Source organism: Schistocerca gregaria, chromosome 8, assembly GCF_023897955.1.
Source record: "Schistocerca gregaria isolate iqSchGreg1 chromosome 8, iqSchGreg1.2, whole genome shotgun sequence".
In the NCBI taxonomy this organism is placed as follows: Eukaryota; Metazoa; Arthropoda; class Insecta; order Orthoptera; family Acrididae; genus Schistocerca; species Schistocerca gregaria.
The window spans coordinates 361,898,535-361,920,630 of record NC_064927.1 but is presented as its reverse complement, the minus strand read 5'-3'; the positions used below and the strand labels follow the sequence as shown (position 1 = coordinate 361,920,630).

Sequence of the window (22,096 nt, the reverse complement as noted above, 5' to 3'; positions counted from 1 at the left end):
GCTCCACGCTGCGTCACGGGAATTGTCCGACAGATGATCAAGAGTACGGCAAGTTTTGCAGTATATACAGGCTGAGGCAGCTAAGTCATAAGACGCCTTGAATCTCCCCAACAGTAATACAGTAGATACAAAGACGCCATCTGGACAGTCAACTGCAGGGACGGGGGCTACTTGAATGCATCAAATTTCATGTTTGTGCTATTTTTATTACAGAGATATGAGGCCATCTTTGGCTTTTTTTTAATGCAACCCTATGTTAAATTTTAGCGTAACATGGTGGGCTTAAAAAGACGGTTTCAAATATGTGTATATCCTAATATTTAGGCGGATAGTTTTTGAGACACAGATATGTTCTCGTATCGTGTTCGTCCTTCTAAGCGGCGTTGTCCAATGCGATCTTCCCTGTTGGAAATGTTGCGAAACCGTCCTTACACAAACACTTCGATATAACCGACAATAGTAATACATACTGCGATATTTTGCGCAAAAATTAACTGATGATGCCGCTCAAATATTTTTCAGTTTTTTGACAACTGTGATACCAAAATAGTAGACAACATGCAGTATTAAAATACTACAAGATGTTAATACATTTTAAGTAACAGGGATACAAATGTAAATAAGGAGGCACTCATTGGTCACAATTATTTTGTACGTATTTGTTTTTTATTTGAAAATATTTACTATTGATTACAATACGAAGCAAATACACACAAAGAAGCAAAATACATGCTATACATGATACAAAACTTCACTGAAGCATGTGCTCAAAATGCTTCCCCTCTGCTGCAATCCACATTTTCAGTCGTCGTTCGAATGATTTGTGAACTGCTGCGAGGGCGTCACGTAAGATATCAGCGCACGCTTCGATGATACGTTGCGTCATATCGTCTGGCGTAGTTGGTATTTGAGCATATATATTATGTTTGATTGCTCCCCACAGATAAAAATTAAGAGGGGTCAAATCAGGACGCCAGGCTGGCTACTTCACTTCAGCACGTCGTCCTGTCCAACAATCCGGGAACTTTCCATTTAACAGCTCTGTAGCTACACGGGAATAGTGAGCAAGACAGCCGTCACGTTGGAACCTCATGCACTGACGCGTAGTCAGTGGTAGCTCTTCCAGCAAAATGGGCAGAACGTTTCACAGGAACTGTGCATAGTTATTGCCATTTAGTACACCCGGAATAACGTACGGCCCCACAATGACATTTCCGACGATGTCGCACCACACGTTAACACTCCACGGTTGCTGATGCTGTACCTGCCGAAGCCAATGAAGGGTCTCACATTACCGTGGTTGGTGAAAATCGCTTCATCAGTAAAAAGTACTCGTTAAAAAACGTTGGATCATCTTGTAGGCGCTGCAGAGCAAACCGGCAAAATTTCTGGCGCAGTTCGAAATCCACCCCGGAGAGTGCTTGATGTAAAGAGAGGTGAAACGGGTGAAATCTATGCCGGTGCAATATGCGTAAAACACTCCTCTGACTTATACCACATTCCGAGGAGATACGTCGCGACGAAACAGTAGAGTTGTTATGCGCCAAAGCTAGAACGCCCTCTTAATATATCTCACCAGTTGCAGTTTTCTTCTGTATGGCGTTCCATAATCCCGATTCAGGTAGTTTCTTGCAAATACGTGCAAGAAGCTAGAGCGTAGGACGCACACGATCAGGATACAGTTCTCCATATCGCTTTATTGCTCTAACAGCATTTCTTGTGCTTTCACCATACACTAGAAGCATATATAACTTTTCTTCGTTGGTGTACATGTCTGCTCCAAGAAACAGTGACGGAAATGTGATGTCTCATTACCCCAGCAGCACATTTATACCCTTCTCTCCAGCTACCTCGTGCGTCACCTTGCGGAGTTATCGAGAAGCAGGAAAACAACGCCTTCCCTGTTAAGTTCCTCAGTGGACAACAGGAGAGGTCGCATCGAACAACGCCGCTTCGAAGGACGAATACGATATAGGAACATATCTGTGTCTCAAAAACTATTCGCCTAAATATTATGGTATACACATACTTGAAACTGTCTTTTTAAGCCCATCATGCTACGCTAAAATTTAACATACGGTTCCATTAAAAAAAAACAAAGATGGCCTCACATCTCTGTGATAGAAAACAGCACAAACATGAAATGTGATGTATTCAAGTAGCTCCTGTCCCTGCAATTGACTGTCCAGACGCCATCTTTGTATCTATTACGGTTGGGGAGATACAAGGGGTGTTATGACTTAGCTGCCTTACCGTGTTTTACGCTGTTAGCCGTACGTGATCTATATGGTGCTGGAAGTGAAACCTAATTATCCTCAGCAACGTTCGGAATTTACTCTTCGGTTTCAGGCACGGATCGAGGTTAATGATATGTGGCTGGGCAATATTATATGGAATGACGAGGCAAGTTTTACACTACAGGGTGCAATGAATACACAGATCTGCCAAATTTATCGTGCTGTTGAACAGCATGTTGTGCACTAAGAACCACCGGACTCGCCATACATAACTGTGTGGTTTGGATTCACAAGTACCATCGTTCACCGTCCGTTCTTCTTTGAAGAGAATACACGCAGAGGGCCTGTCAGGTGTACCGCGAGGCGTAATCGAGACCTACTTGTACAGCATGTGATTCCTGCTTTATAACAGCTCAGCTGTGTAGAAACCACAGTTATCATGCGAGACGGGCAATGCCTTATGTCGCTCGCACAGTGAAAGACTTGTTCGGTGCAGCTTTCAAATCAAATGGCTCGAAGCTCTATGGGACTCAACATCTGAGGCCGCCAGTCCCCAAGACTTAGAACTACTTAAACCTTACTAACCTAAGGACATCACACACATTCAAGCTCGAAGCAGGATTCGAACCAGCGACCGTAGCAGCAGCGCGGTTCCGGACTAAAGCGCCTAGAACCGCTCGGCGACAGAGGCCGGCAGTTCCGCCTTCCACGAACATGTAGTCTCCAGAAGTTTTCCAGATGCATGGCCTGCAAGATGATTTGATCTGAATACATGTAACTTTTAGCTCTGGATATATAAAAAAGAACGCATTTCGTTCACTCTCTGCCAGATATGAAGCCAGTATACAGCAACACATTGCTCATATTCCACCGAAACTGCTGCGAACCACCTGCGATTGTGTCGTTTTATGCAGCATCCCGTGGACGTCTCAAGTATTCATATTGAACAAATTGTGCAATCGGTGATTAATAATAATACCAAAATAATGCATTTCTCATTTGTTTGACCTCTCTTGCCCACGTCTCGTTCATAATCCATTACATATGCAAACATTCCTGTACGTCTGTCTATCATTTATAGCGCCAGATTTTCACGTAATTTTTCCGGCTTAAATCGCTTCCACATTAAAGCATTACAATATTTACGAACATTCGCTGCCATACGATAATTACGGCCCACATTATACCTCTGTGTGTAGCTGCACTGTAATTATAACTACCCGGTATTCTGGGTGGCCTATCTTAGCTGCTCCGCCCTGTATTAGGTACTAAATGATTACAAGTTCTCCACACAGTAATCCGGAAGACTGAGGTATACCTCAGTAATATGAGTACATGTAATATATTAATATTATAGTATACTAGTATTATATACATGGCAGTATACTAATTCGTAAAGTCACTTTAGTAATTTACTGTCTTTATTAGATAACCTTCAGCTCTCTACTGACGCCAGAAAGGACGGATTCAGTAATTATCGGAAATTACGAACAAATGTTACAAATGTATTCGTGATACTGTAGGGTACAGGCACCATTGCGCGATGATCCCGTAACAAAAATGCGTTTTGTGGCGGCGGCTTATATAAGTCGTGTTCTCCAATGCAAGAGGGAGGCTGCGTCCCTTGCCTTCTGCGTCGGCTTTCTGTCTGAACTCCCTCCCGCTATTGAGCAGCGGACCTGGGGAAGGGTGCCACAGGGATGCAGCCGGTGGTCGCCGCTAGGACAAAACCCTATCCTGTGCACACTTTGCTTAGCCGCGTTGCTGCATTCACAGCGGAGTCCCCGCATCAAAACGGTGGCCAGCGGCATCTGCTGTGGTTCAGTCATCCCGGGATTACATCTGGAGTGGGGCTTTATATTTCTGGAGACCTAGCTCTCCTTTCAATCCGCTGGCCTACCCCGTTCGATGCTTTATCATGTCCAGCGTTCTACGCACCAGTTAGAGGTGCTCTAACCCATACATCACACTCCGTTTTCGATACACAGACACGATAGAAATGAAGCCAGAATTCAACTGGAAGGGTCTAATACTTGTCTCGTATATGGAACGGCAAAGAGCGCAGCAACGCTCAAATTAAGTAAATTGTGATGAACTTAAGTTTTGGGAAGGAAGGATAGTAGGAAGATGAGGATTTATGTCGCGTCGACGACGACAACATCAGTGACGGGGCACCAGCCCTAATAGGAATGTGGCAGAGAAGGAAATTACCAAATTCAGAACGGTCAGACGTAGATTCGGATTGTGATTGGCCCCACCGTTAGTTCTAATAGGGGGGGGGGGGGGATGGGGCGCAAGGGGGGGGGGGGGGGAAGGTAGATGATTCTTTCGTGTGGAAAGAATGAGCAGAAAAGATAACTGGTTTTAGAGCTGCCCTTTCTTTAGATTTAAGTCAGCTAATAGGTATCCATGATTAACGGCAGTCTCTTTGACAAGGGCACGACATTCACAAAAGGTTAGGCTTCTAAAATTTGGCATATTTCATCAAAATATAAGAGATATTAGAGATCAACTTAGTGAACTGTTTGTCGATATTAACTCTGACATTACTGGTATATAAGTAAGGACTGTTCAGAGGCTTCTCATATCGGAATACAGATCAGCTGGCAATTTTTCAAGGAGCTCTTTGGGCAGTGAGGGATTGGCCATATACGTACATGAAGAAAGGTACTGAATTTGAATCAACTGATGTATCAAAGCACTGCACTGAACTGGTCACTGAATGCTGTCCAGGAACAGTTGAATTTAATGAGACTACACATTTAATCGTAGTTATAAGGACCAACCTCTGATTTCAGGGCTTTTCTGCTAAAGGCAGAAGAGCTCAGGGTTCGTTCTATAGAAATGACCAAAACTTAGTTGTGTGTGTGTTAGTGTAGGAATGCCTCATAAATTCTTATCATCTGGTGCAGACAGTATCCTTTTCAGCCAGAGTCCAGGGAACAGCAGCACAACTATTGACAAGATTTTTGTTCATCATTGATTGCTATAAAGTCTTACAAACCCTGTTTACACTGTGGCTTATCTGAAAAACGTTTTTAATGTTTGCTGGTAATTTATAGAAAATGTGTGGTCCTGAATATTGGACCGCTTTTGAAGATGGTAAGTGATTTTAGGTCTTTATGTAGATTGTTCTTATTCCTTCTGTTGATTCTATGTATTACTTGCAACAAATTTCTTTAAGTAATAAATATACGGAGAAGCAATGGTTGGAGTAAAATGTTCCTTGAATAGGTTTCTACATGATGTTCTTGAATTTACACCACAAATAATTCTTATCACACGCTTTTGCACCCTAGAAACGTTTGCTCCATTTGATGAGTTGCCCCAGAATACGATCCCATAGGACATAATAGAACGAAAGTAAGCAAAGTATGCAAATATTTTGTATTTATAGCTCCTACATCTGACATCATCCTCACTGCAAATTCAGACTTGATTAGGCGCCTCAGCAATTCTGTTGTATACAACCCCCAACTGAATTTATTCTCGAGTTGTAAACCCAGAAATTTAACACTGTCAGCCTCTTCGATCTGAATGTCTTCATATGTTATACATATGCTGGAAGGAAACCTCTTACAGGTTGTGAACTGCATTTAGTGGGTCTTCTCAAACTTCAATGGCAGTGATTTAGCTTTAAACCACTTATTAACGTCATCGAAAATTTGATTAGCAGCTATTTCTAAATCTGTACTTGACTTTCTACTTATTGCAATGTTTGTATCATATGAAAATAAAACAAACTTAGCATCTGGCAATATAACAGATGAGAGGCCATTAAGGTATACAAGAAAAAGCAATGACCCAAGATGGAACCTTGAGGAACACCACATGTAATTAATTCCCAGTCAGACGAAGAATGACTCCTTACTGCACAGGTATTTCGCAACGACAACCTTTGTTTACTGTTAGGTAGATAAGACTCAAACTATTTCGCAGCATTGCTGGTGACACCATAAAATACTAATTTACTTGAGAGACTGCTGTGGTTCATACAGTCAAAGGCTATTGACAGGTCACAGAAAATGCCAGTAGCCACCAATTTATTACCTAATGAATTAAGTACATTCTCACTGTAAGTGTCAATAGTTTGCTCTATATCAGAACCCTTAACAAATCCAAACTGTGACTTGGACAAAATATTATTTGTAGCTAGAGGCTTAAAGACACCCTTGAACACCACTTTTCAAGTAATTTTGAGAAAGATGGGAAAAGTGATGGTATCTCTTTATCCCCCTTCTTGTAAAGAGGTTTAACTTCAGCATGATTTAAACAGTGTGGAATGTTCGGCTGATAAGAGATTGATTACACAAATAACTTAAGACCATACTCAACTTGCACGAACACTCTTTGATTAACTTCGTTGATATCATACCCGCTGGAATACTGTAAGGATTTTATGATGGATGTCAGTTCTTTGGGAGACGTGAGTGTCATTTCCATTTTACTGAAGTTATTTTTAAAGACTGGTCGCAAATACTCCATTGTACTGTTCACGGAACCTGATAACCCCAAGCTGTCGGTAATAGAAATGAAATACTTGTTTAAGAGGTTTGCAACACTATATGCAACCCCCCCCCCCCCCCACCCCACCCCAACCATGGACCTTGCCGTTGGTGGGGAGGCTTGCGTGCCTCGGCGATACAGATAGCAGTACCGTAGGTGCAACCACAACGGAGGGGTATCTGTTGAAAGGCCAGACAAACGTGTGGTTCCTGAAGAGGGGCAGCAGCCTTTTCAGTAGTTGCAAGGCAACAGTCTGGATGATTGACTGATCTGGCCTTGTAACAATAACCAAAACGGCCTTGCTGTGCTGGTACTGCGAACGGCTGAAAGCAAGGGGAAACTGCGGCCGTAATTCTTCCCGAGGGCATGCAGCTTTACTGTATGAGTAAATGATGATGGCGTCGTCTTGGGTAAAATATTCCGGAGGTAAAATAGTCCCCCATTCGGATCTCCGGGCGGGGACTACTCAAGAGGATGTCATTATCAGAAGAAAGAAAACTGGCGTTCTGCGGATCGGAGCGTGGAATGTCAGATCCCTTAATCGGGAAGGTAGGTTAGAAAATTTAAAAAGGGAAATGGACAGGTTAAAGTTAGATATAGTGGGAATTAGTGAAGTCAGGTGGCAGGAGGAACAAGACCTCTGGTCAGGTGACTACAGGGTTATAAACACAAAATCAAATAGGGGTAATGCAGGAGTAGGTTTAATAATGAATAGGAAAATAGGAACGCGGGTAAGCTACTGCAAACAGCATAATGAATGCATTATTGTGGCCAAGATAGGTACGAAGCGCACATCTACTACAGTAGTACAAGTTTATATGCCAACTAGCTCTGCAGATGACGAAGAAATTGAAGAAATGTATGATGAAATAAAAGAAATTATTCAGATAGTGAAGGGAGATGAAAATTTAATAGTCATGGGTGACTGGAATTCGAGTGTAGGAAAAGGGAGAGAAGGAACCGTAGTAGGTGGATATGGATTGGGGCTAAGAAATGAAAGAGGAAGCCGCCTAGTAGAATTTTGCACAGAGCACAAATTAGTCATATGTAACACTTGGTTTAAGAATCATGAAAGAAAGTTGTATACATGGAAGAACCCTGGATATACTAAAAGGTATCAGATAGATTATATAATTGTAAGGCAGAGATTTAGGAACCAGGTTTTAAATTGTAAGATATTTCCAGGGGGAGATGTGGACTCTGAGCACAATCTATTGGTTATGACCTGTAGACTAAAACTGAAGAAACTGCAAAAAGGTGGGAATTTAAGGAGATGGGACCTGGATAAACTGAAAGAACCAGAGGTTGTACAGAGTTTCAGGGAGAGCATAAGAGAACAATTGTTAGGAATGCGGGAAATAAATACATTAGAAGAAGAATGGGTAGCTTTGAGGGATGAGGTAGTGAAGGCAGCAGAGGACCAAGTAGGTAAAAAGACTAGGGCTAGTAGAAATCCTTGGGTAACAGAAGAAATACTGAATTTAATTGATGAAAGGAGAAAATATAAAAATGCAATCAATGAAGCAAGCAGAAAGGAATACAAACGTCTCAAAAATGAGATCAACGGAAGTGCAAAATGGCTAAGCAGGGATGGCTAGAGGACAAATGTTAAGATGTAGAGGCTTATCTCACTAGGGGTAAGATAGATACTGCTTACAGAAAAATTAAAGAGACCTTTGGAGATAAGAGAACCACTTGTATGAACATCAAGAGCTTAGATGGAAAACCAGTTCTAAGCAAAGAAGGGAAAGCAGAAAAGTGGAAAGAGTATATAGAGGATCTATACAAGGGCGATGTACTTGAGGACAATATTATGGAAATGGAAGAGGATGTAGATGAAGATGAAATGGGAGATACGATACTGCGTGAAGAGTTTGACAGAACACTGAAAGACCTGAGTCGAAACAAGGCCCCCGGAGTAGACAACATTCCATTGGAACTACTGACGGCCTTGGGAGAGCCAGTCCTGACAAAACTCTACCCTCTGGTGAGCAAGATGTACGCAACAATCGAAATACCCTCAGACTTCAAGAAGAATCTCAAAGAAAGCAGGTGTTGACAGATGTGAAAATTACCGAACAGTAAGTTTAATAAGCCATAGCTGCAAAATACTAACACGAATTCCTTACAGACGAATGGAAAAGATAGTAGAAGCCGACCTCGGGGAAGATCAGTTTGGATTCCGTAGGCATACTGCAACACGTGAGGCAATACTGACCTTACGACTTATCTTAGAAGAAAGATTAAGGAAAGGCAAACCTACGTTTCTAGCATTTGTAGACTTAGAGAAAGCTTTTGACAATGTTGACTGGAATACTCTCTTTCAAATTCTAAAGGTGTCAGGGGTAAAGTACAGGGAGCGAAAGGCTATTTACAATTTGTACAGAAACCAGATGGCACTTATAAGAGTCGAGGGGCATGAAAGAGAAACAGTGGTTGGGAAGGGAGTAAGACAGGGTTGTAGCCTCTCCCCGATGTTATTCAATCTGTATATTGAGCAAGCAATAAAGGAAACAAAAGAAAATTTCGGAGTAGGTATTAAAATCCATGGAGAAGAAATAAAAACTTTGAAGTTCGCCGATGACATTGTAATTCTGTCAGAGACAGCAAGGGACTTGGAAGAGCAGTTGAATGGAATGGACAATGTCTTGAGAGGAGTATATAAGATGAACATCAACAAAAGCAAAACAAGGATAATGGAATGTAGTCGAATTAAGTCGGGTGATGCTGAGGGAATTAGATTAGGAAATGAGACACTTACAGTAGTAAAGGAGTTTCGCTATTTGGGGAGCAAAATAACTGATGATGGTCGTAGTAGAGAGGATATAAAATGGTAGACTGGAAATGGCAAGGAAAGCGTTTCTGAAGAAGAGAAATTTGTTAACATCGAATACAGATTTAAGTGTCAGGAAATCTTTTCTGAAAGTATTTGTATGGAGTGTAGCCATGTATGGAAGTGAAACATCGACTTTAAATAGTTTGGACAAGAAGAGAATAGGAGCTTACGAAATGTGGTGCTACAGAAGAATGCTGAAGATTAGATGGGTAGATCATATAACTAATGAGGAGGTACTGAATAGACTTGGAGAGAAGAGGAGTTTGTGGCACAACTTGACCAGAAGAAGAGATAGGTTGGTAGGACATATTCTGAGGCATTAAGGGATCACCAATTTAGTATTGGAGGGCAGCGTGGAGGGTAAAAATCGTAGAGGGAGACCAAGAGATGAATACACTAAGCAGATTCAGAAGGATGTAGGTTGCAGTAGATACTGGGATATGAAGCAACTTGCACAGGATAGAGTAGCATGGAGAGCTGCATCAAACCAGTCTCAGGACTGAAGACCACAACAAACAACTAAAACATGCACTTGTTACCAAAGTCTCATTTATTTATAGAGCTATCTGTTCCTCTTCCACTTCTCAGTCTTCGCTATAGTCCATACAGTTTTTACTTTGTTGTCTGATGTAGTTATCTTTTTCTCATAGTACAGCTTCCTAGATTACTGTATTAATTGCTTAAGTATTTTGCTGTATTCTTTGTAATGCATTACAATTATAACATCAGAGCAGTTCCTAGATAGTAGATACAGTCTCCTTTTTGATCCCACATGATATCTTCTTTCCTTGTGGGATCCACAGTTTATTTTTTTACTACTGTGTGATTTGCGTTACCATTATGGAAAAACTATTTTCAAAAGTGGAGGTAACTTAATTAGTGAATGATTTGTATTTTCCATTTGAGTCATAAGTGTCGTAAACAAACATCCAGTTCATGTCTTTGAGTAATTTCCTGAATTTTTCAATTTTTGCTGTTTTTTACCCTGCTGTATTCAAATTTTTTTATCCTGACTAGTTTCAACATTTAACACAAGATGCTGCATGTCATCACCCCATAGCCCATTTACTATTGGTTCCGTGATATGACTTTTTTCCCTAGATATGTCTACGAAGATATTAATAGCACTCTCAGAGCATTTACATATCCTAGTAACAAAGTTCACAGTAGGAAATAAATTGAATGATAGTGTTACTGATTGCAATAGTTGTTCACTGACAGAGCTTTTCAATAAATCTACAAGAAATGGGTAAATGACCTTTCAGACCACGATGTACAAATTTTAACACTAAAAAGATTTTTTTCTCACGCACTCTCAAATTTAATTGCTAACTTTTTAGATATGTTAATCCAGTGACCACAGAAAAATTTTTAAACCTCATTAAAGAGCAAGAGTGGCAGAGTGTTTATAGAACACACTACATATAGTATAAATATAATGCTTTCCTCGACGTATTTCTCTCCCTATTCGAAATTTGCTTTCCATTAGAACATTTAAAGCAGGACTCTAGCGCTAACAGGCTACCTGGAAGGTTGATTAATGAGGTAAGGAAATCATGTAGAACAACGTGGGAATTAAAACACGCTAGGGATAGCAGCAGTCAACCTACAGTAGTCCATTACAGACATTACTATAAGGGGCTTAACAATATAGTTAGAAAGGAAAAAAAGCAGGTGATGTTCAAATAGAACCGTTAAATTGGGGAATAAAATTAATTTCACGCGGTCAGTCGCGAAGGAAGTGTCTGGCCAACAGCACAAGGTCGACGAATGAAGTCAGTACATGGTAAACATGTTTTTGGTATCGATAAGCCAGACATATATACAATATTTAACAACCTCTGCATAATCCGATGAATTAAATAAAAACTTCGTTTCTACAGGGAATAATGTGACTCTCTTAAAAATGGCTTTTCAAGACTTCATCTCAAATACATCTCCGTGATAATGGCAACGGGAAGATTGAGTCAATATTTAAATCGCTGTAGCCTAAGAATTCTCGTGCGTATAGTGGCGGTATCTAGGAGAATACTAAAGGTCTGTGCGGCATATGTTAGCCCAGTGCTTAGTCACAGTTGTAATTTTTCCTTTTGGGAGGGTCAGTTTTACCGAACGATTAATGAACACAACAGTGAAGCCGCTTTATAAAAAAGGGAAAGATTTTAGACCTATTTCTATGCCATCAGTTTTTGCAGAAGTTACTGAAAAGTCTGTATATATAAGGATACTTTAAAATTTCATTTCACGTAATTTGATGTCAAATGTACTGTTTTGTTTCAGAAGAGATTTGACAACGGAAACCGCTGTATTGTCTTTTCTCAGTTAGGAACTGGACGTTTTAAACAAAAAGTTGTGAACACTGGCCACCATCTTTTAGTTAACTAAGGCTTTGGATTGTATGGATCCCAAAACATTACTTTAGAAGTTGGATCATTATGGAATAATGGTTCCTCTCATACTGTAAGAACAGACAGCAAGACGTCTTTCTCGGCAGTAATGAGAACGGCTGTGAGGTGGCGTCTGATTGGAGCACGCATCTGAAGACACAAGAAATGTTGAGGGTCCACGCCAACCGAGAAATATTATGAGGTTTATGGAATCTTGTTGGATATAGTGGTCCCAAAAAGCACAAACAACAAAATGAGTCATTTATTTTCGTGTATAGAGGCCTAAAGCTGGTGCCAATGAGGCAACGAAACTTTTAATTAGATAATGTTATTAAATAATGTTGTGGCAGTTAGTATCCATTTTCTTAAATTTTTCGCTTGTGGTTCGACCCCTCCTTCCCTTTCCCCGTCTCTTTCCTCCCTTTGTTACCCCCACTTTTAGTTACGTACCATATTACTAAAATAATATTATATGAACAATGTCTTTGAAAGTATATTTATGCATTTTATTTATAAGATGTAGTGCATTGTATATATAACCATGTAGGGAGTCTAATTCATATTTTTCACTTGCGTTTAACGCCGCGACACATTACCACTACCTTCGTTATTTTCGACGTTATAACATATCTAGTGCAATTCAGTAACAATTTGGAATGTGTCACATTCATATGATCCCATACTCTATATATGAAGTTCTTCTTCCTGCATTGGTATGTATCCCTCAAGTACCCTGTTAATTTATTCACTTGCTTGTCTCGTAGCCATCGTCACTGAGCTATTTTTGTGTTTCTTACAATCTTTTCAGATTTTCTGTTGATGGCTGTAATCGAAACCCGTCAATAAACCAGTCGCCTCACATCCAGAAACTTACAGAACAAAAGTTGTTACTCACCCTCCATATAAGCATATTAGCTCTGTTTCTCTATTTCAGCACATTGTACACCTGCCAGCCCTAAACATCTCATTTCTGTTATCTGAAAGGGGAAGTCAAACGAAAACGATACAGATGTTAAAAAAGTAAATAAAGTGTTCATTATTTTAAAAGTAAATGTCGTAACTGTTAATACATTTATCCCATTGTGGGACAAGATAGTTAGTGCTTTCCTGGAAAACTGTTTATAATTGCCTAAGGAACTGTTATTGTGCCGAGACCTGCACTTCATCGTGCGAAGCAAATCGACGCCCACGAAGGTCTTTTCTGCAGGACACCGTAAATCTGGAAATCGAAAGGGAGATCGGGGTGGAGGTAGGATATCGGCACTTCACGGAGTATATCTAAGGGTGAAGCTGATTAAAGTGTTAAATTTGTTTACTTGAAACCGTGCGTAGCGAAACGTCTAGCTAGTACTGTGAATCGATTACATTATCTGACACAGAAACCCATTTACTACCTTAATTTCAGCACGAACATATTTGTGCAAATTATTTATGTTGTACTGACACTGTGGATGCCATCGAAAATGAAACTATTAATCAGCATCACTGCATTCAGGTTATTGTTCAGCTCCGCGAGAAAATAAGAAAAAACACAGACCAGAATTGTGGAAGAACAAGTAATGGGTTGTCCATCAATGCAATACACCGGCTCATATCCCGCTGTCTCCTAAGACGTTTTTAGGGAAACGTAATCCCACCCATCTTATTCGCACGACCATGTGGTTTTTATCGATTCCCTAAGATCAAATCTGAATGAAAAGGAACAAGATCTCAGTCCGTTGAATCAGTTAAAGAAAGGCGACCCACGTTATAGAGGAGCCGACATGGAAAGACTTCCAGCACTGTTTTCACCGACAGGAATTCGCGTGGAACGTTGAAGGGACGGAGAAGGGTAATATGTTGACGGTGAAGATATCTAAATAACTGACGAGAAAAAATCTCAACACCAATAAGTAATTAATGTAGAGTAATGAAATTTCGGCAATATTTTTCCGGTGACATATTCAAGTGATTAACAGTGCAAGATCATAGGTTAGGGTAAGCGCGAGATAAGCCACTGAAAATATGAAAAGCTAGTGCATTAATAACAAATGTAGCCCTCAGAATGTTGAATGCAAGCCCAAAAGTGAATACATGTTGTATGTGTGTTGTATGTTAACCGGACAACTCGAAACGAAGGAGAGGCCCCGTCCCCGCCGCAGCTGCAACCCCACGACGACTATCGCAGTCCACTTCACCACTCCGCTCTCCCACACCGAACTCAGAATTATTGTGGGGTTCGGCCCCCGGTGGACCTACCCAGGGAACGTCTCACACCAGACGAGTGTAATCCCAATGTTTGCGTGGTAGAGTAATGGTGGTGTACGCGTACGTGGAGAACTTGTTTGCGCAGCAATCGCTGACATAGTGTAGCTGAGGCGTAATAAGGGGAACCAGCCCGCATTCACCGAGGCAGATGGAAAACCACCTAAAAACCATCCACAGACTGGCCGGCTCACGGCACCTCGACAGAAGTCCGCCGGGCGGATTCGTGCCGGAGACCAGGAGCTCCTTCCCACTCCGCAAAGCCGTGCGTTAAAGTGCTCGGCTAACCGGGCGGGCTGCATACTTGAGTTGTACATTTGTTGGATATCGGTTTGTGGGATGGAGTTCCGTGACTGTTGCACTTGGTCGATCAGGGATGGTTAATGCTGTTTGAGGATGACGTTGGAGTTGTCGTCCGATGATGTCCCGTTCGTGTTCGATTAGAGACAGATCTGGGGATCGAGCAGGCCAAGGCAACATCTTGACACTCTGTAGAGCATGTTGCGTTACCGTAGCAGTACGGTATATAGGCAGACGTTATCCAGCTCGAAAACATCCCTTGGAAGGCTGTTCATGAACGGCAGAACAACAGGTCGCATCATCACTTTGTCGTACACTTTTGCTGCCAGGGTGCTTGGGGTAATCACGCTCATGCTCCTGTCGTCATACGAAATCGTACCCCAGACCATAATTCTAGTTGTAGGTTCAGTGCATCGTGCTCGCAGACAGGTTGGCTGCCGGCCCTCAACTGGCCCCCTTCTCACCAACGCATGGCCATCACTGTCTCCGAGGTCGAACCAGTTTTCATCAGAAAACACAACAGACCTTGAAACTTCTTAGTGTTTACTTATTTTTATCATTTCAAACACTGACTTACAGAATTTTCCCGGTCAAAGACAACTCAAACCTAACCTACTCATTTATTACCCACAATATACAAGCCCGACACAATCTGATTGCTATATAGTGACAACATGACTTCAAATAATAAACACAAGAGAGTGGCCTTGAATTGCAAGAAATCCTAACAGTAACCCATAGTTTTCATAAGTCACTTACCTCACAGAAAATTTTCATAACACGAACTACAGCAATAACAGCAAGCAGCAAGTACAGCCAGCTAAATAAAAGGTTTCTAACTACTACAGGCTCGAACTGCTAGGTTTGATATGGTTACTAAAAGAAAGATTTTGTTGAAGAGCAAATAATATATTTAGCAGATTTTACCATATTCATGTGACTCCAGTTTCAAAAATGATTTAGTTGTGAATAATTCCACTACCCAAACATTACCAACTGCATCTATACTCATTTTACAATGCGTGTCCTACCAACACTGAGTCTCCCCGAAGGACACATGTTCAAGCTATCCGCTCGCTAACTGCTCAAAATGTTAGAATGTGTGTGAAATTTTATGGGACTTAACTGCTAAGATCATCGGTCCCTAAGCTTACACACAACTTAACCTAATTATCCTAAGTACAAACACACACACACTCATGCCCGAGGGAGACTAGAACCTCCGCCAGGACCAGCCGCACAGTCCATAACGGCAGCGCCTCAGACCGCTCGGCTAATCCCGCGCGGCCGCTACCTGCTAACTGCTAGTCTGTCCAACCACAGAGTCTCTCACCGAGGGCGAAGAAAGCTGTCAGCGATATTAATACAGTCTGCCAACATGCAAACAGGCTACTTACAACCTCCACCCTGCCCTCCAATCAGCTCTCGGTAAACACCACTGGTGTCACAAATAGCGGTTGTTAGGGGTTAGTGGAATGCACGCTACAGGGAGTTTGCCTCTAAGATGTCCTTGAAGAAAGTGATATGTCACAGGTCGTTGTGTCGCAGTGGTGCCAACTGCTGCTCAAATAACTGATGCACTTGTAGTACGATGGTACCGAGCTATACACCGAACACCATGGTCTTCCCACTCGACAGTGCCACGTGTCCATTTGGAGCCCAGTCTTCTTGGGACCGTACATTCTCGTGACCATCGCTGCCAGAAATCATGTACAGCGGCTACATTCCTGCCAAGTATTTCTCCAATATCGCAGAAGGAACTTCCAACTTCCGTAGCCCTTTTACACGATCTCGTTCAATCTCAGTGAGGTTTCGATAATGGCTTCTTTGTTGCCTTAAAGGCATTCTTGACTAACATGAAGTCACCACGTCCAAGCTCACGAGCGTTACAGCGTGTATTAAAAGCAAACGTGACTTGAATCCTCATAGTGACAAAAGTAGCGCCACTACGGCGCGAGATCTGAGTAGACATTGTTTTTGAGATGTAGAAACACGTCTGCCAACACAACTCCTTGCTGGCACCGCGATTCTTTTGGTCGGGGCTTGCATGTTTTTGAAATAAAATCTTCTACAGCAGTAGTCCCGTGTGTGTCTAAACCAATGAGAAGCGTGAGGTAATGGATAGATACATCCGTCGTGCGCAAGTGAATGGGGGGTTGGACTCCGTTACATCCCATTGTGGGCCACGGTGGCGGAGCGGCGAGCGGAGGTTAGGATCCGGTGCAGCGGCCGCGTCGAGTGTACTCCAGTGGCGCGGGGCCCCCTGGGGAGGGTTGGAGCCGCGCCGGCTTGGGCAGGGCTGTGGCTGGGCGTCGTCGGCGCGCCTGTCATTGTATGCTGATGAGTGAGTGCGGCCGCCGCAGCCGCCATGTTTCGCCAGGTGCACTTAGGCCTCGGCGAGCGCGCCGCGTGGGCCGTGGAATGTCGCCAACACCTGCCGGGACGAACCCGGGACCGCCGCGCAGAGGTCGGGCCGGCGCCAGCAGCTAACGGGACGACGAGGAACTGGGGCGCTGACGACGGAGACACCCTCCGCTTCCGCCTCGGGGTGCCAACGACTCTCTCCTGAGTTCGCCTCTCGTGGGATCCTGCTCTGGGATGCGCTGCCGGCTGAGGTGAGGACACCCTTGTACGGCTGTTGTGCCTGCACATGGCAAAACTACATGGCTGAAAGAGAGTGAAGTCACATTTGGAAGGACGCGGTCGAATCCAGAGCCGGATCAATGCATATGGTACGTAGGTCCGACACTAAATTATAAGAGGCGTTCAATAAGTAATGCAAAAAAAAAATTTATCTACCTTTTTCAAATGAAAAAAGGCGGAACGTATAGTGGGACATCGTGGAATATTCCAGCTTCAGTCCCTATAGTTTCATGAACTTCCGGTAGCTTGGGGCGCTATACGTAGCCTTCACAACGGAGGTGCGTTCCAAGCAAAGAGCTGTCATTGAATTTCTTTTGACTGATAAGTAGAGCATCGCAGACATTCATAGGCGCTTGCAGAATATCTACGGAGACCTGGTAGTGAACAAAAGGGCGATGAGCCGTTGGGCGAGACGTCTGTCTTTATCACAAGAAGTTCACACATACCTGACCGCACACAGATGTGACTCCTGGAATGTCGGAACGTGCGGACACTCTCATTTGAGATGACAGGCGGATCAAAATCAGACACCTCGCAGCACAGCTGGTCGTCTCAGTTAGTAGTGCTGACACACTCGACCACCAGTTCGGGTTCTCAACTCTGAAGACCCCTGAGCTACCCTCAGAAAATTGAACATACAACTTCAGCGTGTCCGTCGGACAAACATACAAACGAACTTCTCCTTCTGCATGAAAACCCAAGGCCTCACATAAATCTGCGCTCCCGAGAGGAGCTTAAAAAACTCAGTGGACTGTTTTCCCTCATCCCTATACAGCCCGGATACCACACTTCTGACTTCATTTCTTTGGGTCAATGGAGGATGAACTCCACAGGTAGTAGTGAGCACAAGATGAGGAGGTTACTGATGCAGCACGATTTTGGATATGAGGTCAACCAGTAGAGTGGTAGCTTGCGGACACACAGGTTCTTTCAGTAAGGTTGCGTAAGGCCGTCGCGTTAAACGGAAATTGTGTTGAAAAACAAAGGTTGTAGCCAAAAGAGTGAGGAACAATATAGTGTATTGGAATACTGAATTAAACCAACTTCCTTCCAGAAGGAAAATGTGTTGCATTACTTGCTGCACGCCCCTCGTAATTGCAGGACGAGCGCTTGCCACTCTGAGATTTATTGGAGGAATCTCAGAGTAATATAGTTCATCTAAATCTACTTTCCACTCCGGAAGCCACCTACTCGTGTGTGGTGGAGGGTACATTCGGTACCACTATCTGATCCCTTCAACCCTGTTCCACTCGCGAATAGTGAGTGGAAAGAATGATTATGGGTAAGCCTCTGTATTGGCTCTAATTACTCGAATTTTTTCCTCGTGGTCAATACGTGAAATGTATGCAGGGAGAAGTAATATGTTGGTTGAATCCTCCTGAAAAGTGCTGTCCCGAAATTTCAATAGTTAATCTCTCCGCCGGCCGGTGTAGCCGAGCGGTTCTAGGCGCTTCAGTCTGGAACCACGCGACCGCTACGGTTGCAGGTTCGAATCCTGCCTCAGGCATAGATGTGTGTGATGTCCTTAGGTTAGTTAGGTTTAAGTAGTTCTAAGTTCTAGGGGACTGATGACCGCAGATGGTAAGTCCCATAGTGCTCAGAGCCATTTGAACCATAAATCTCTCCGTAATGCACAACGTATCTCTTGTAACGTCTGCCAGTGGAGTTTGTTCAGCATCTCCGTAAGACTCTCTCTCACCGATCCCGTGACGAAACGCGCCGTTCTTCGTTGGATCTTCTCTATCTCCTATATCAGTCCTACCTGCTGGGGATCCCAGATAGATGAACAATACTCGAGAGTCTGGCGAACAAGCGCCTTATAAGGTACTTCTTTCGTGGATGAGTTACATATTCTTAAGATTCTTCCAATGAATCTGAGTCTGGTGTCTGCTTTCCCGACTATCTGTTTTATATCTTCATTCCACTTAACGTCGCTCTGGATAGGTAGGCCTAGATATTCTACGGTAGACGCTGCCTCCAACTGTTGGTCATCGATAGTGTAGCTGTACAGTAGTGGATTTCTTTGCCTGTGTATGCCCAATATGTTACATTTATTTACGTTCAGGCTCAACTGCCAGAGCCTGCACCATTCATCAATCTCTGTAGGTTATTTTGCAAGTTCTTACTAGCTTCTGGCGTTGATCCACAAAGGAAGTGGCTCGCACTTGTTCGATCGATTCTTGAGTGTTGCCCATCATTGTGGCTGCAGTCCTTGTCAACTTATGCGCCTCGTTACGCGCCCTGCTTTGCGCGAAGCGTTGTACACACTCGTGACAATTTCTGAAACCCATAAAAATAGAAATTTCTTAATTAGAAAGAATTTGGAATGCCATCACGATGGAATTTTGAAAAATAACTCGAAAATAAGAGGTAGCTTTCTAAAAAACACGTTAATTTCTTGGTATGATTTTCTAAGTTCAAATGGTTGAAACAAATATTTAAAATCCAAATAGAAGAGCCCCTAAAAATTATCTTTCATTTAAAAAAATCAAATGAGCCGGGTCACCTGCCGGGCTGTTGTGCCTGCTCTCTACAAAACACGTTTAAAATTTGGAGTAAAAAGGAAAGATATTTTAAAACTTACTGTTAATCTGCGATCAATGGACTATAGACGCATTCTTCGCGTTCCTCATACATGCTGTGGCTCTGAATCTGGCGCTGGAACTTTCCAATACGAGCACTTTTAAGAAACTGAGGCATTCCTTGTCGGCGGCTGCCACGCGCTGCTGTCAGATAACTCTGCGAAGTTCTTGTTGTTCTTCCCTGTGACGATCTCTAACACCTCCATGGTCTTCAGAATGGATGAATAACCTTCGTTGAATTTACATCCAGTTATAACTGCTGCTGTTTCAACAGTTTTTGTCACGCGGTGTAGATATAGATATAGATGAAAAGCACACTATTGTGAACGATCTACAGGATTAATTTATTTCGTTTACTGTATTTTGGCTTACATGCCTCTTACCAGGCTTAACTGAGCATGTCAAAGAGTGTACAGTACTAGTAAGTAACTCTGAAAATGATCTTAGTAATCGATAGTGTGAGGGAACATTTTTCACTTGAATTAAATTCGAAAATTTCCCATGAGCATTAGAGATGCGAAATTTTCTGTATTATTGTCTATAAACTCGCAATCGTCTGTAAAATTTGTTTTGTTACAGTTAAAATAATGATTAAATGGGACCAAAGTAGTCGCGATGAATGTTATTTATGTGTAGATGGTACACTGTATATGTTCAAGTATTTTTGTGTGTTCTTCTAATTTGTTCAAGGTATTCTTCCTTCAGTGGCGTGCGGTGGACGCAGATCGACAGCCAACGTCCGTACCCTGCATCAGGCGCTGCATGGAGCTAGAAACTCCATTTGGTGTGCCTGGGAGGACCTCATAGTACTATACTGCATGGATGTGCATACTACCAATCACAAAAAGAAAATGGAAACTCTGTTCATGTAAAGCAGATAGTCGGGTTTAAGCTTAGTCCATCCTCATAGGCCTGTAATACATATGTAATAACAGTTCATCGTTATTCAAGAGTGAAAGAAGTATTTTAATAGCCATGTGATAGAAGAATAGAAACTATGTAAATAGCTACTGATGTGCAGTGTAGTATTGTGCTATAGCTGTTTTGATGCAGCTCTCTACGCACTCTTTTCCGTGCAAGACTGTTATTCTCCACATAACTACTGCAAGTCGCATCCATTTGAACCTGCTTACTGTATTTGGCTCCTGTTACCCTTTTATACCTTTATCCCCAGTCCCTTTCACACAAGGACTTACCCACAATACTAAACTGACGATTCCCTGGTCTCTCAGAATTTGTCCTATCACCGATCCTTCTTTTAGTCAAATTAAACCACAAATTTCTTTTCTCCCCAGTTTCGTTCAGTACTTGCTCGTTAGTTACGCGATCAACCAGTCTAAACTTCAGCATTCTTCTCTAACACTACATTTCAACACCTTCAATTCTGTTCTTGTCTGAACCACTTATCGGTCATGTATCACTTTCATACCAGGATAAACTCCAGACAAAAACCTTCAGAAACACTACCTAACGCCTACTTTTACGTTCGATGCTGACAAATTTCTCTACTTCAGAATCGCTTTTCTTGCCGCTGCCATTCCACATTCTATGTCTTCTCCACTGCGGCCATCATATTTTACTGCCCAAAAAGCAAAACTCATCTACTAGTGTCACTGTCTCATTTTCTATCATAATTCCTTCGAAATCGCCTGACTTGACTACATTCCGTTACCCTTGTCTATTTCTGTTAATGTTCATCGTATACCTTCCTTTCAAGGCAGTATCTATTCAGTTCATCTGCTCTCCCAAGTACTTTCCTGTCTATGACTGAATTACAGTGACATTACCAATCCTCAAAATTCTTATTTTTTCTCTCTGAACTTTAACTCCCTTTCCAAAATTCTATTACTTTCCTTCTCAGATTACTCGACGTACCGATTGAATAACATCAGGGATAGGTTACAACCCTGTCTCACTCCCTTATCAGCCACAGCTTCCCAATTATGCCATTTTACTTTTAAAATTGCCATTTGATTGCTGTTCAAATTGCAAATAACCTCCCTGTATTTTACCCTGCTACCTTCAGAAATGTAAAGAATGTTTTCCAGTCAACATTGTCCAAATCTACAAATGCTATAAACGTATATTTGCCATTCTTTAACCTGTCTTCTATGATACGAGATGTAGGGTCAATATTGTCATGTGAGTTCCAATATATCTCCGGAAGTCAAACTGGTTTTTTACGCCGTCGCTCCTACATTTCTTCTGTTCTGCTGTAAATAAGTTGTGGCAGAATTTTGCACCCATGTCTTAATAACCTGATAGCTCGGTAATATTAATACCTGTCAGCATCTGCTGTCCTTGGTATTGGAATTATTACTTTCTTCTTAAGGTCATTGAGTATTTCCTTGGTCTCAAATA

General features: G+C 42.3%; 1 protein-coding gene across 1 annotated transcript in view; it reads right to left on the bottom strand.

Annotated features, from left to right (window-relative positions):
• LOC126285188 (translation initiation factor IF-2-like) overlaps positions 1 to 16,880 on the bottom strand; it is a 63,712-nt gene extending 46,832 nt beyond the window's left edge. The window contains exon 1 of the mRNA XM_049984495.1: positions 16,755 to 16,880. Coding sequence (XP_049840452.1) covers positions 16,755 to 16,880 — 126 coding nt within the window. The remainder of the gene's footprint in view (positions 1 to 16,754) is intronic.
• Between the last annotated feature and the right edge of the window lie 5,216 nt (positions 16,881 to 22,096).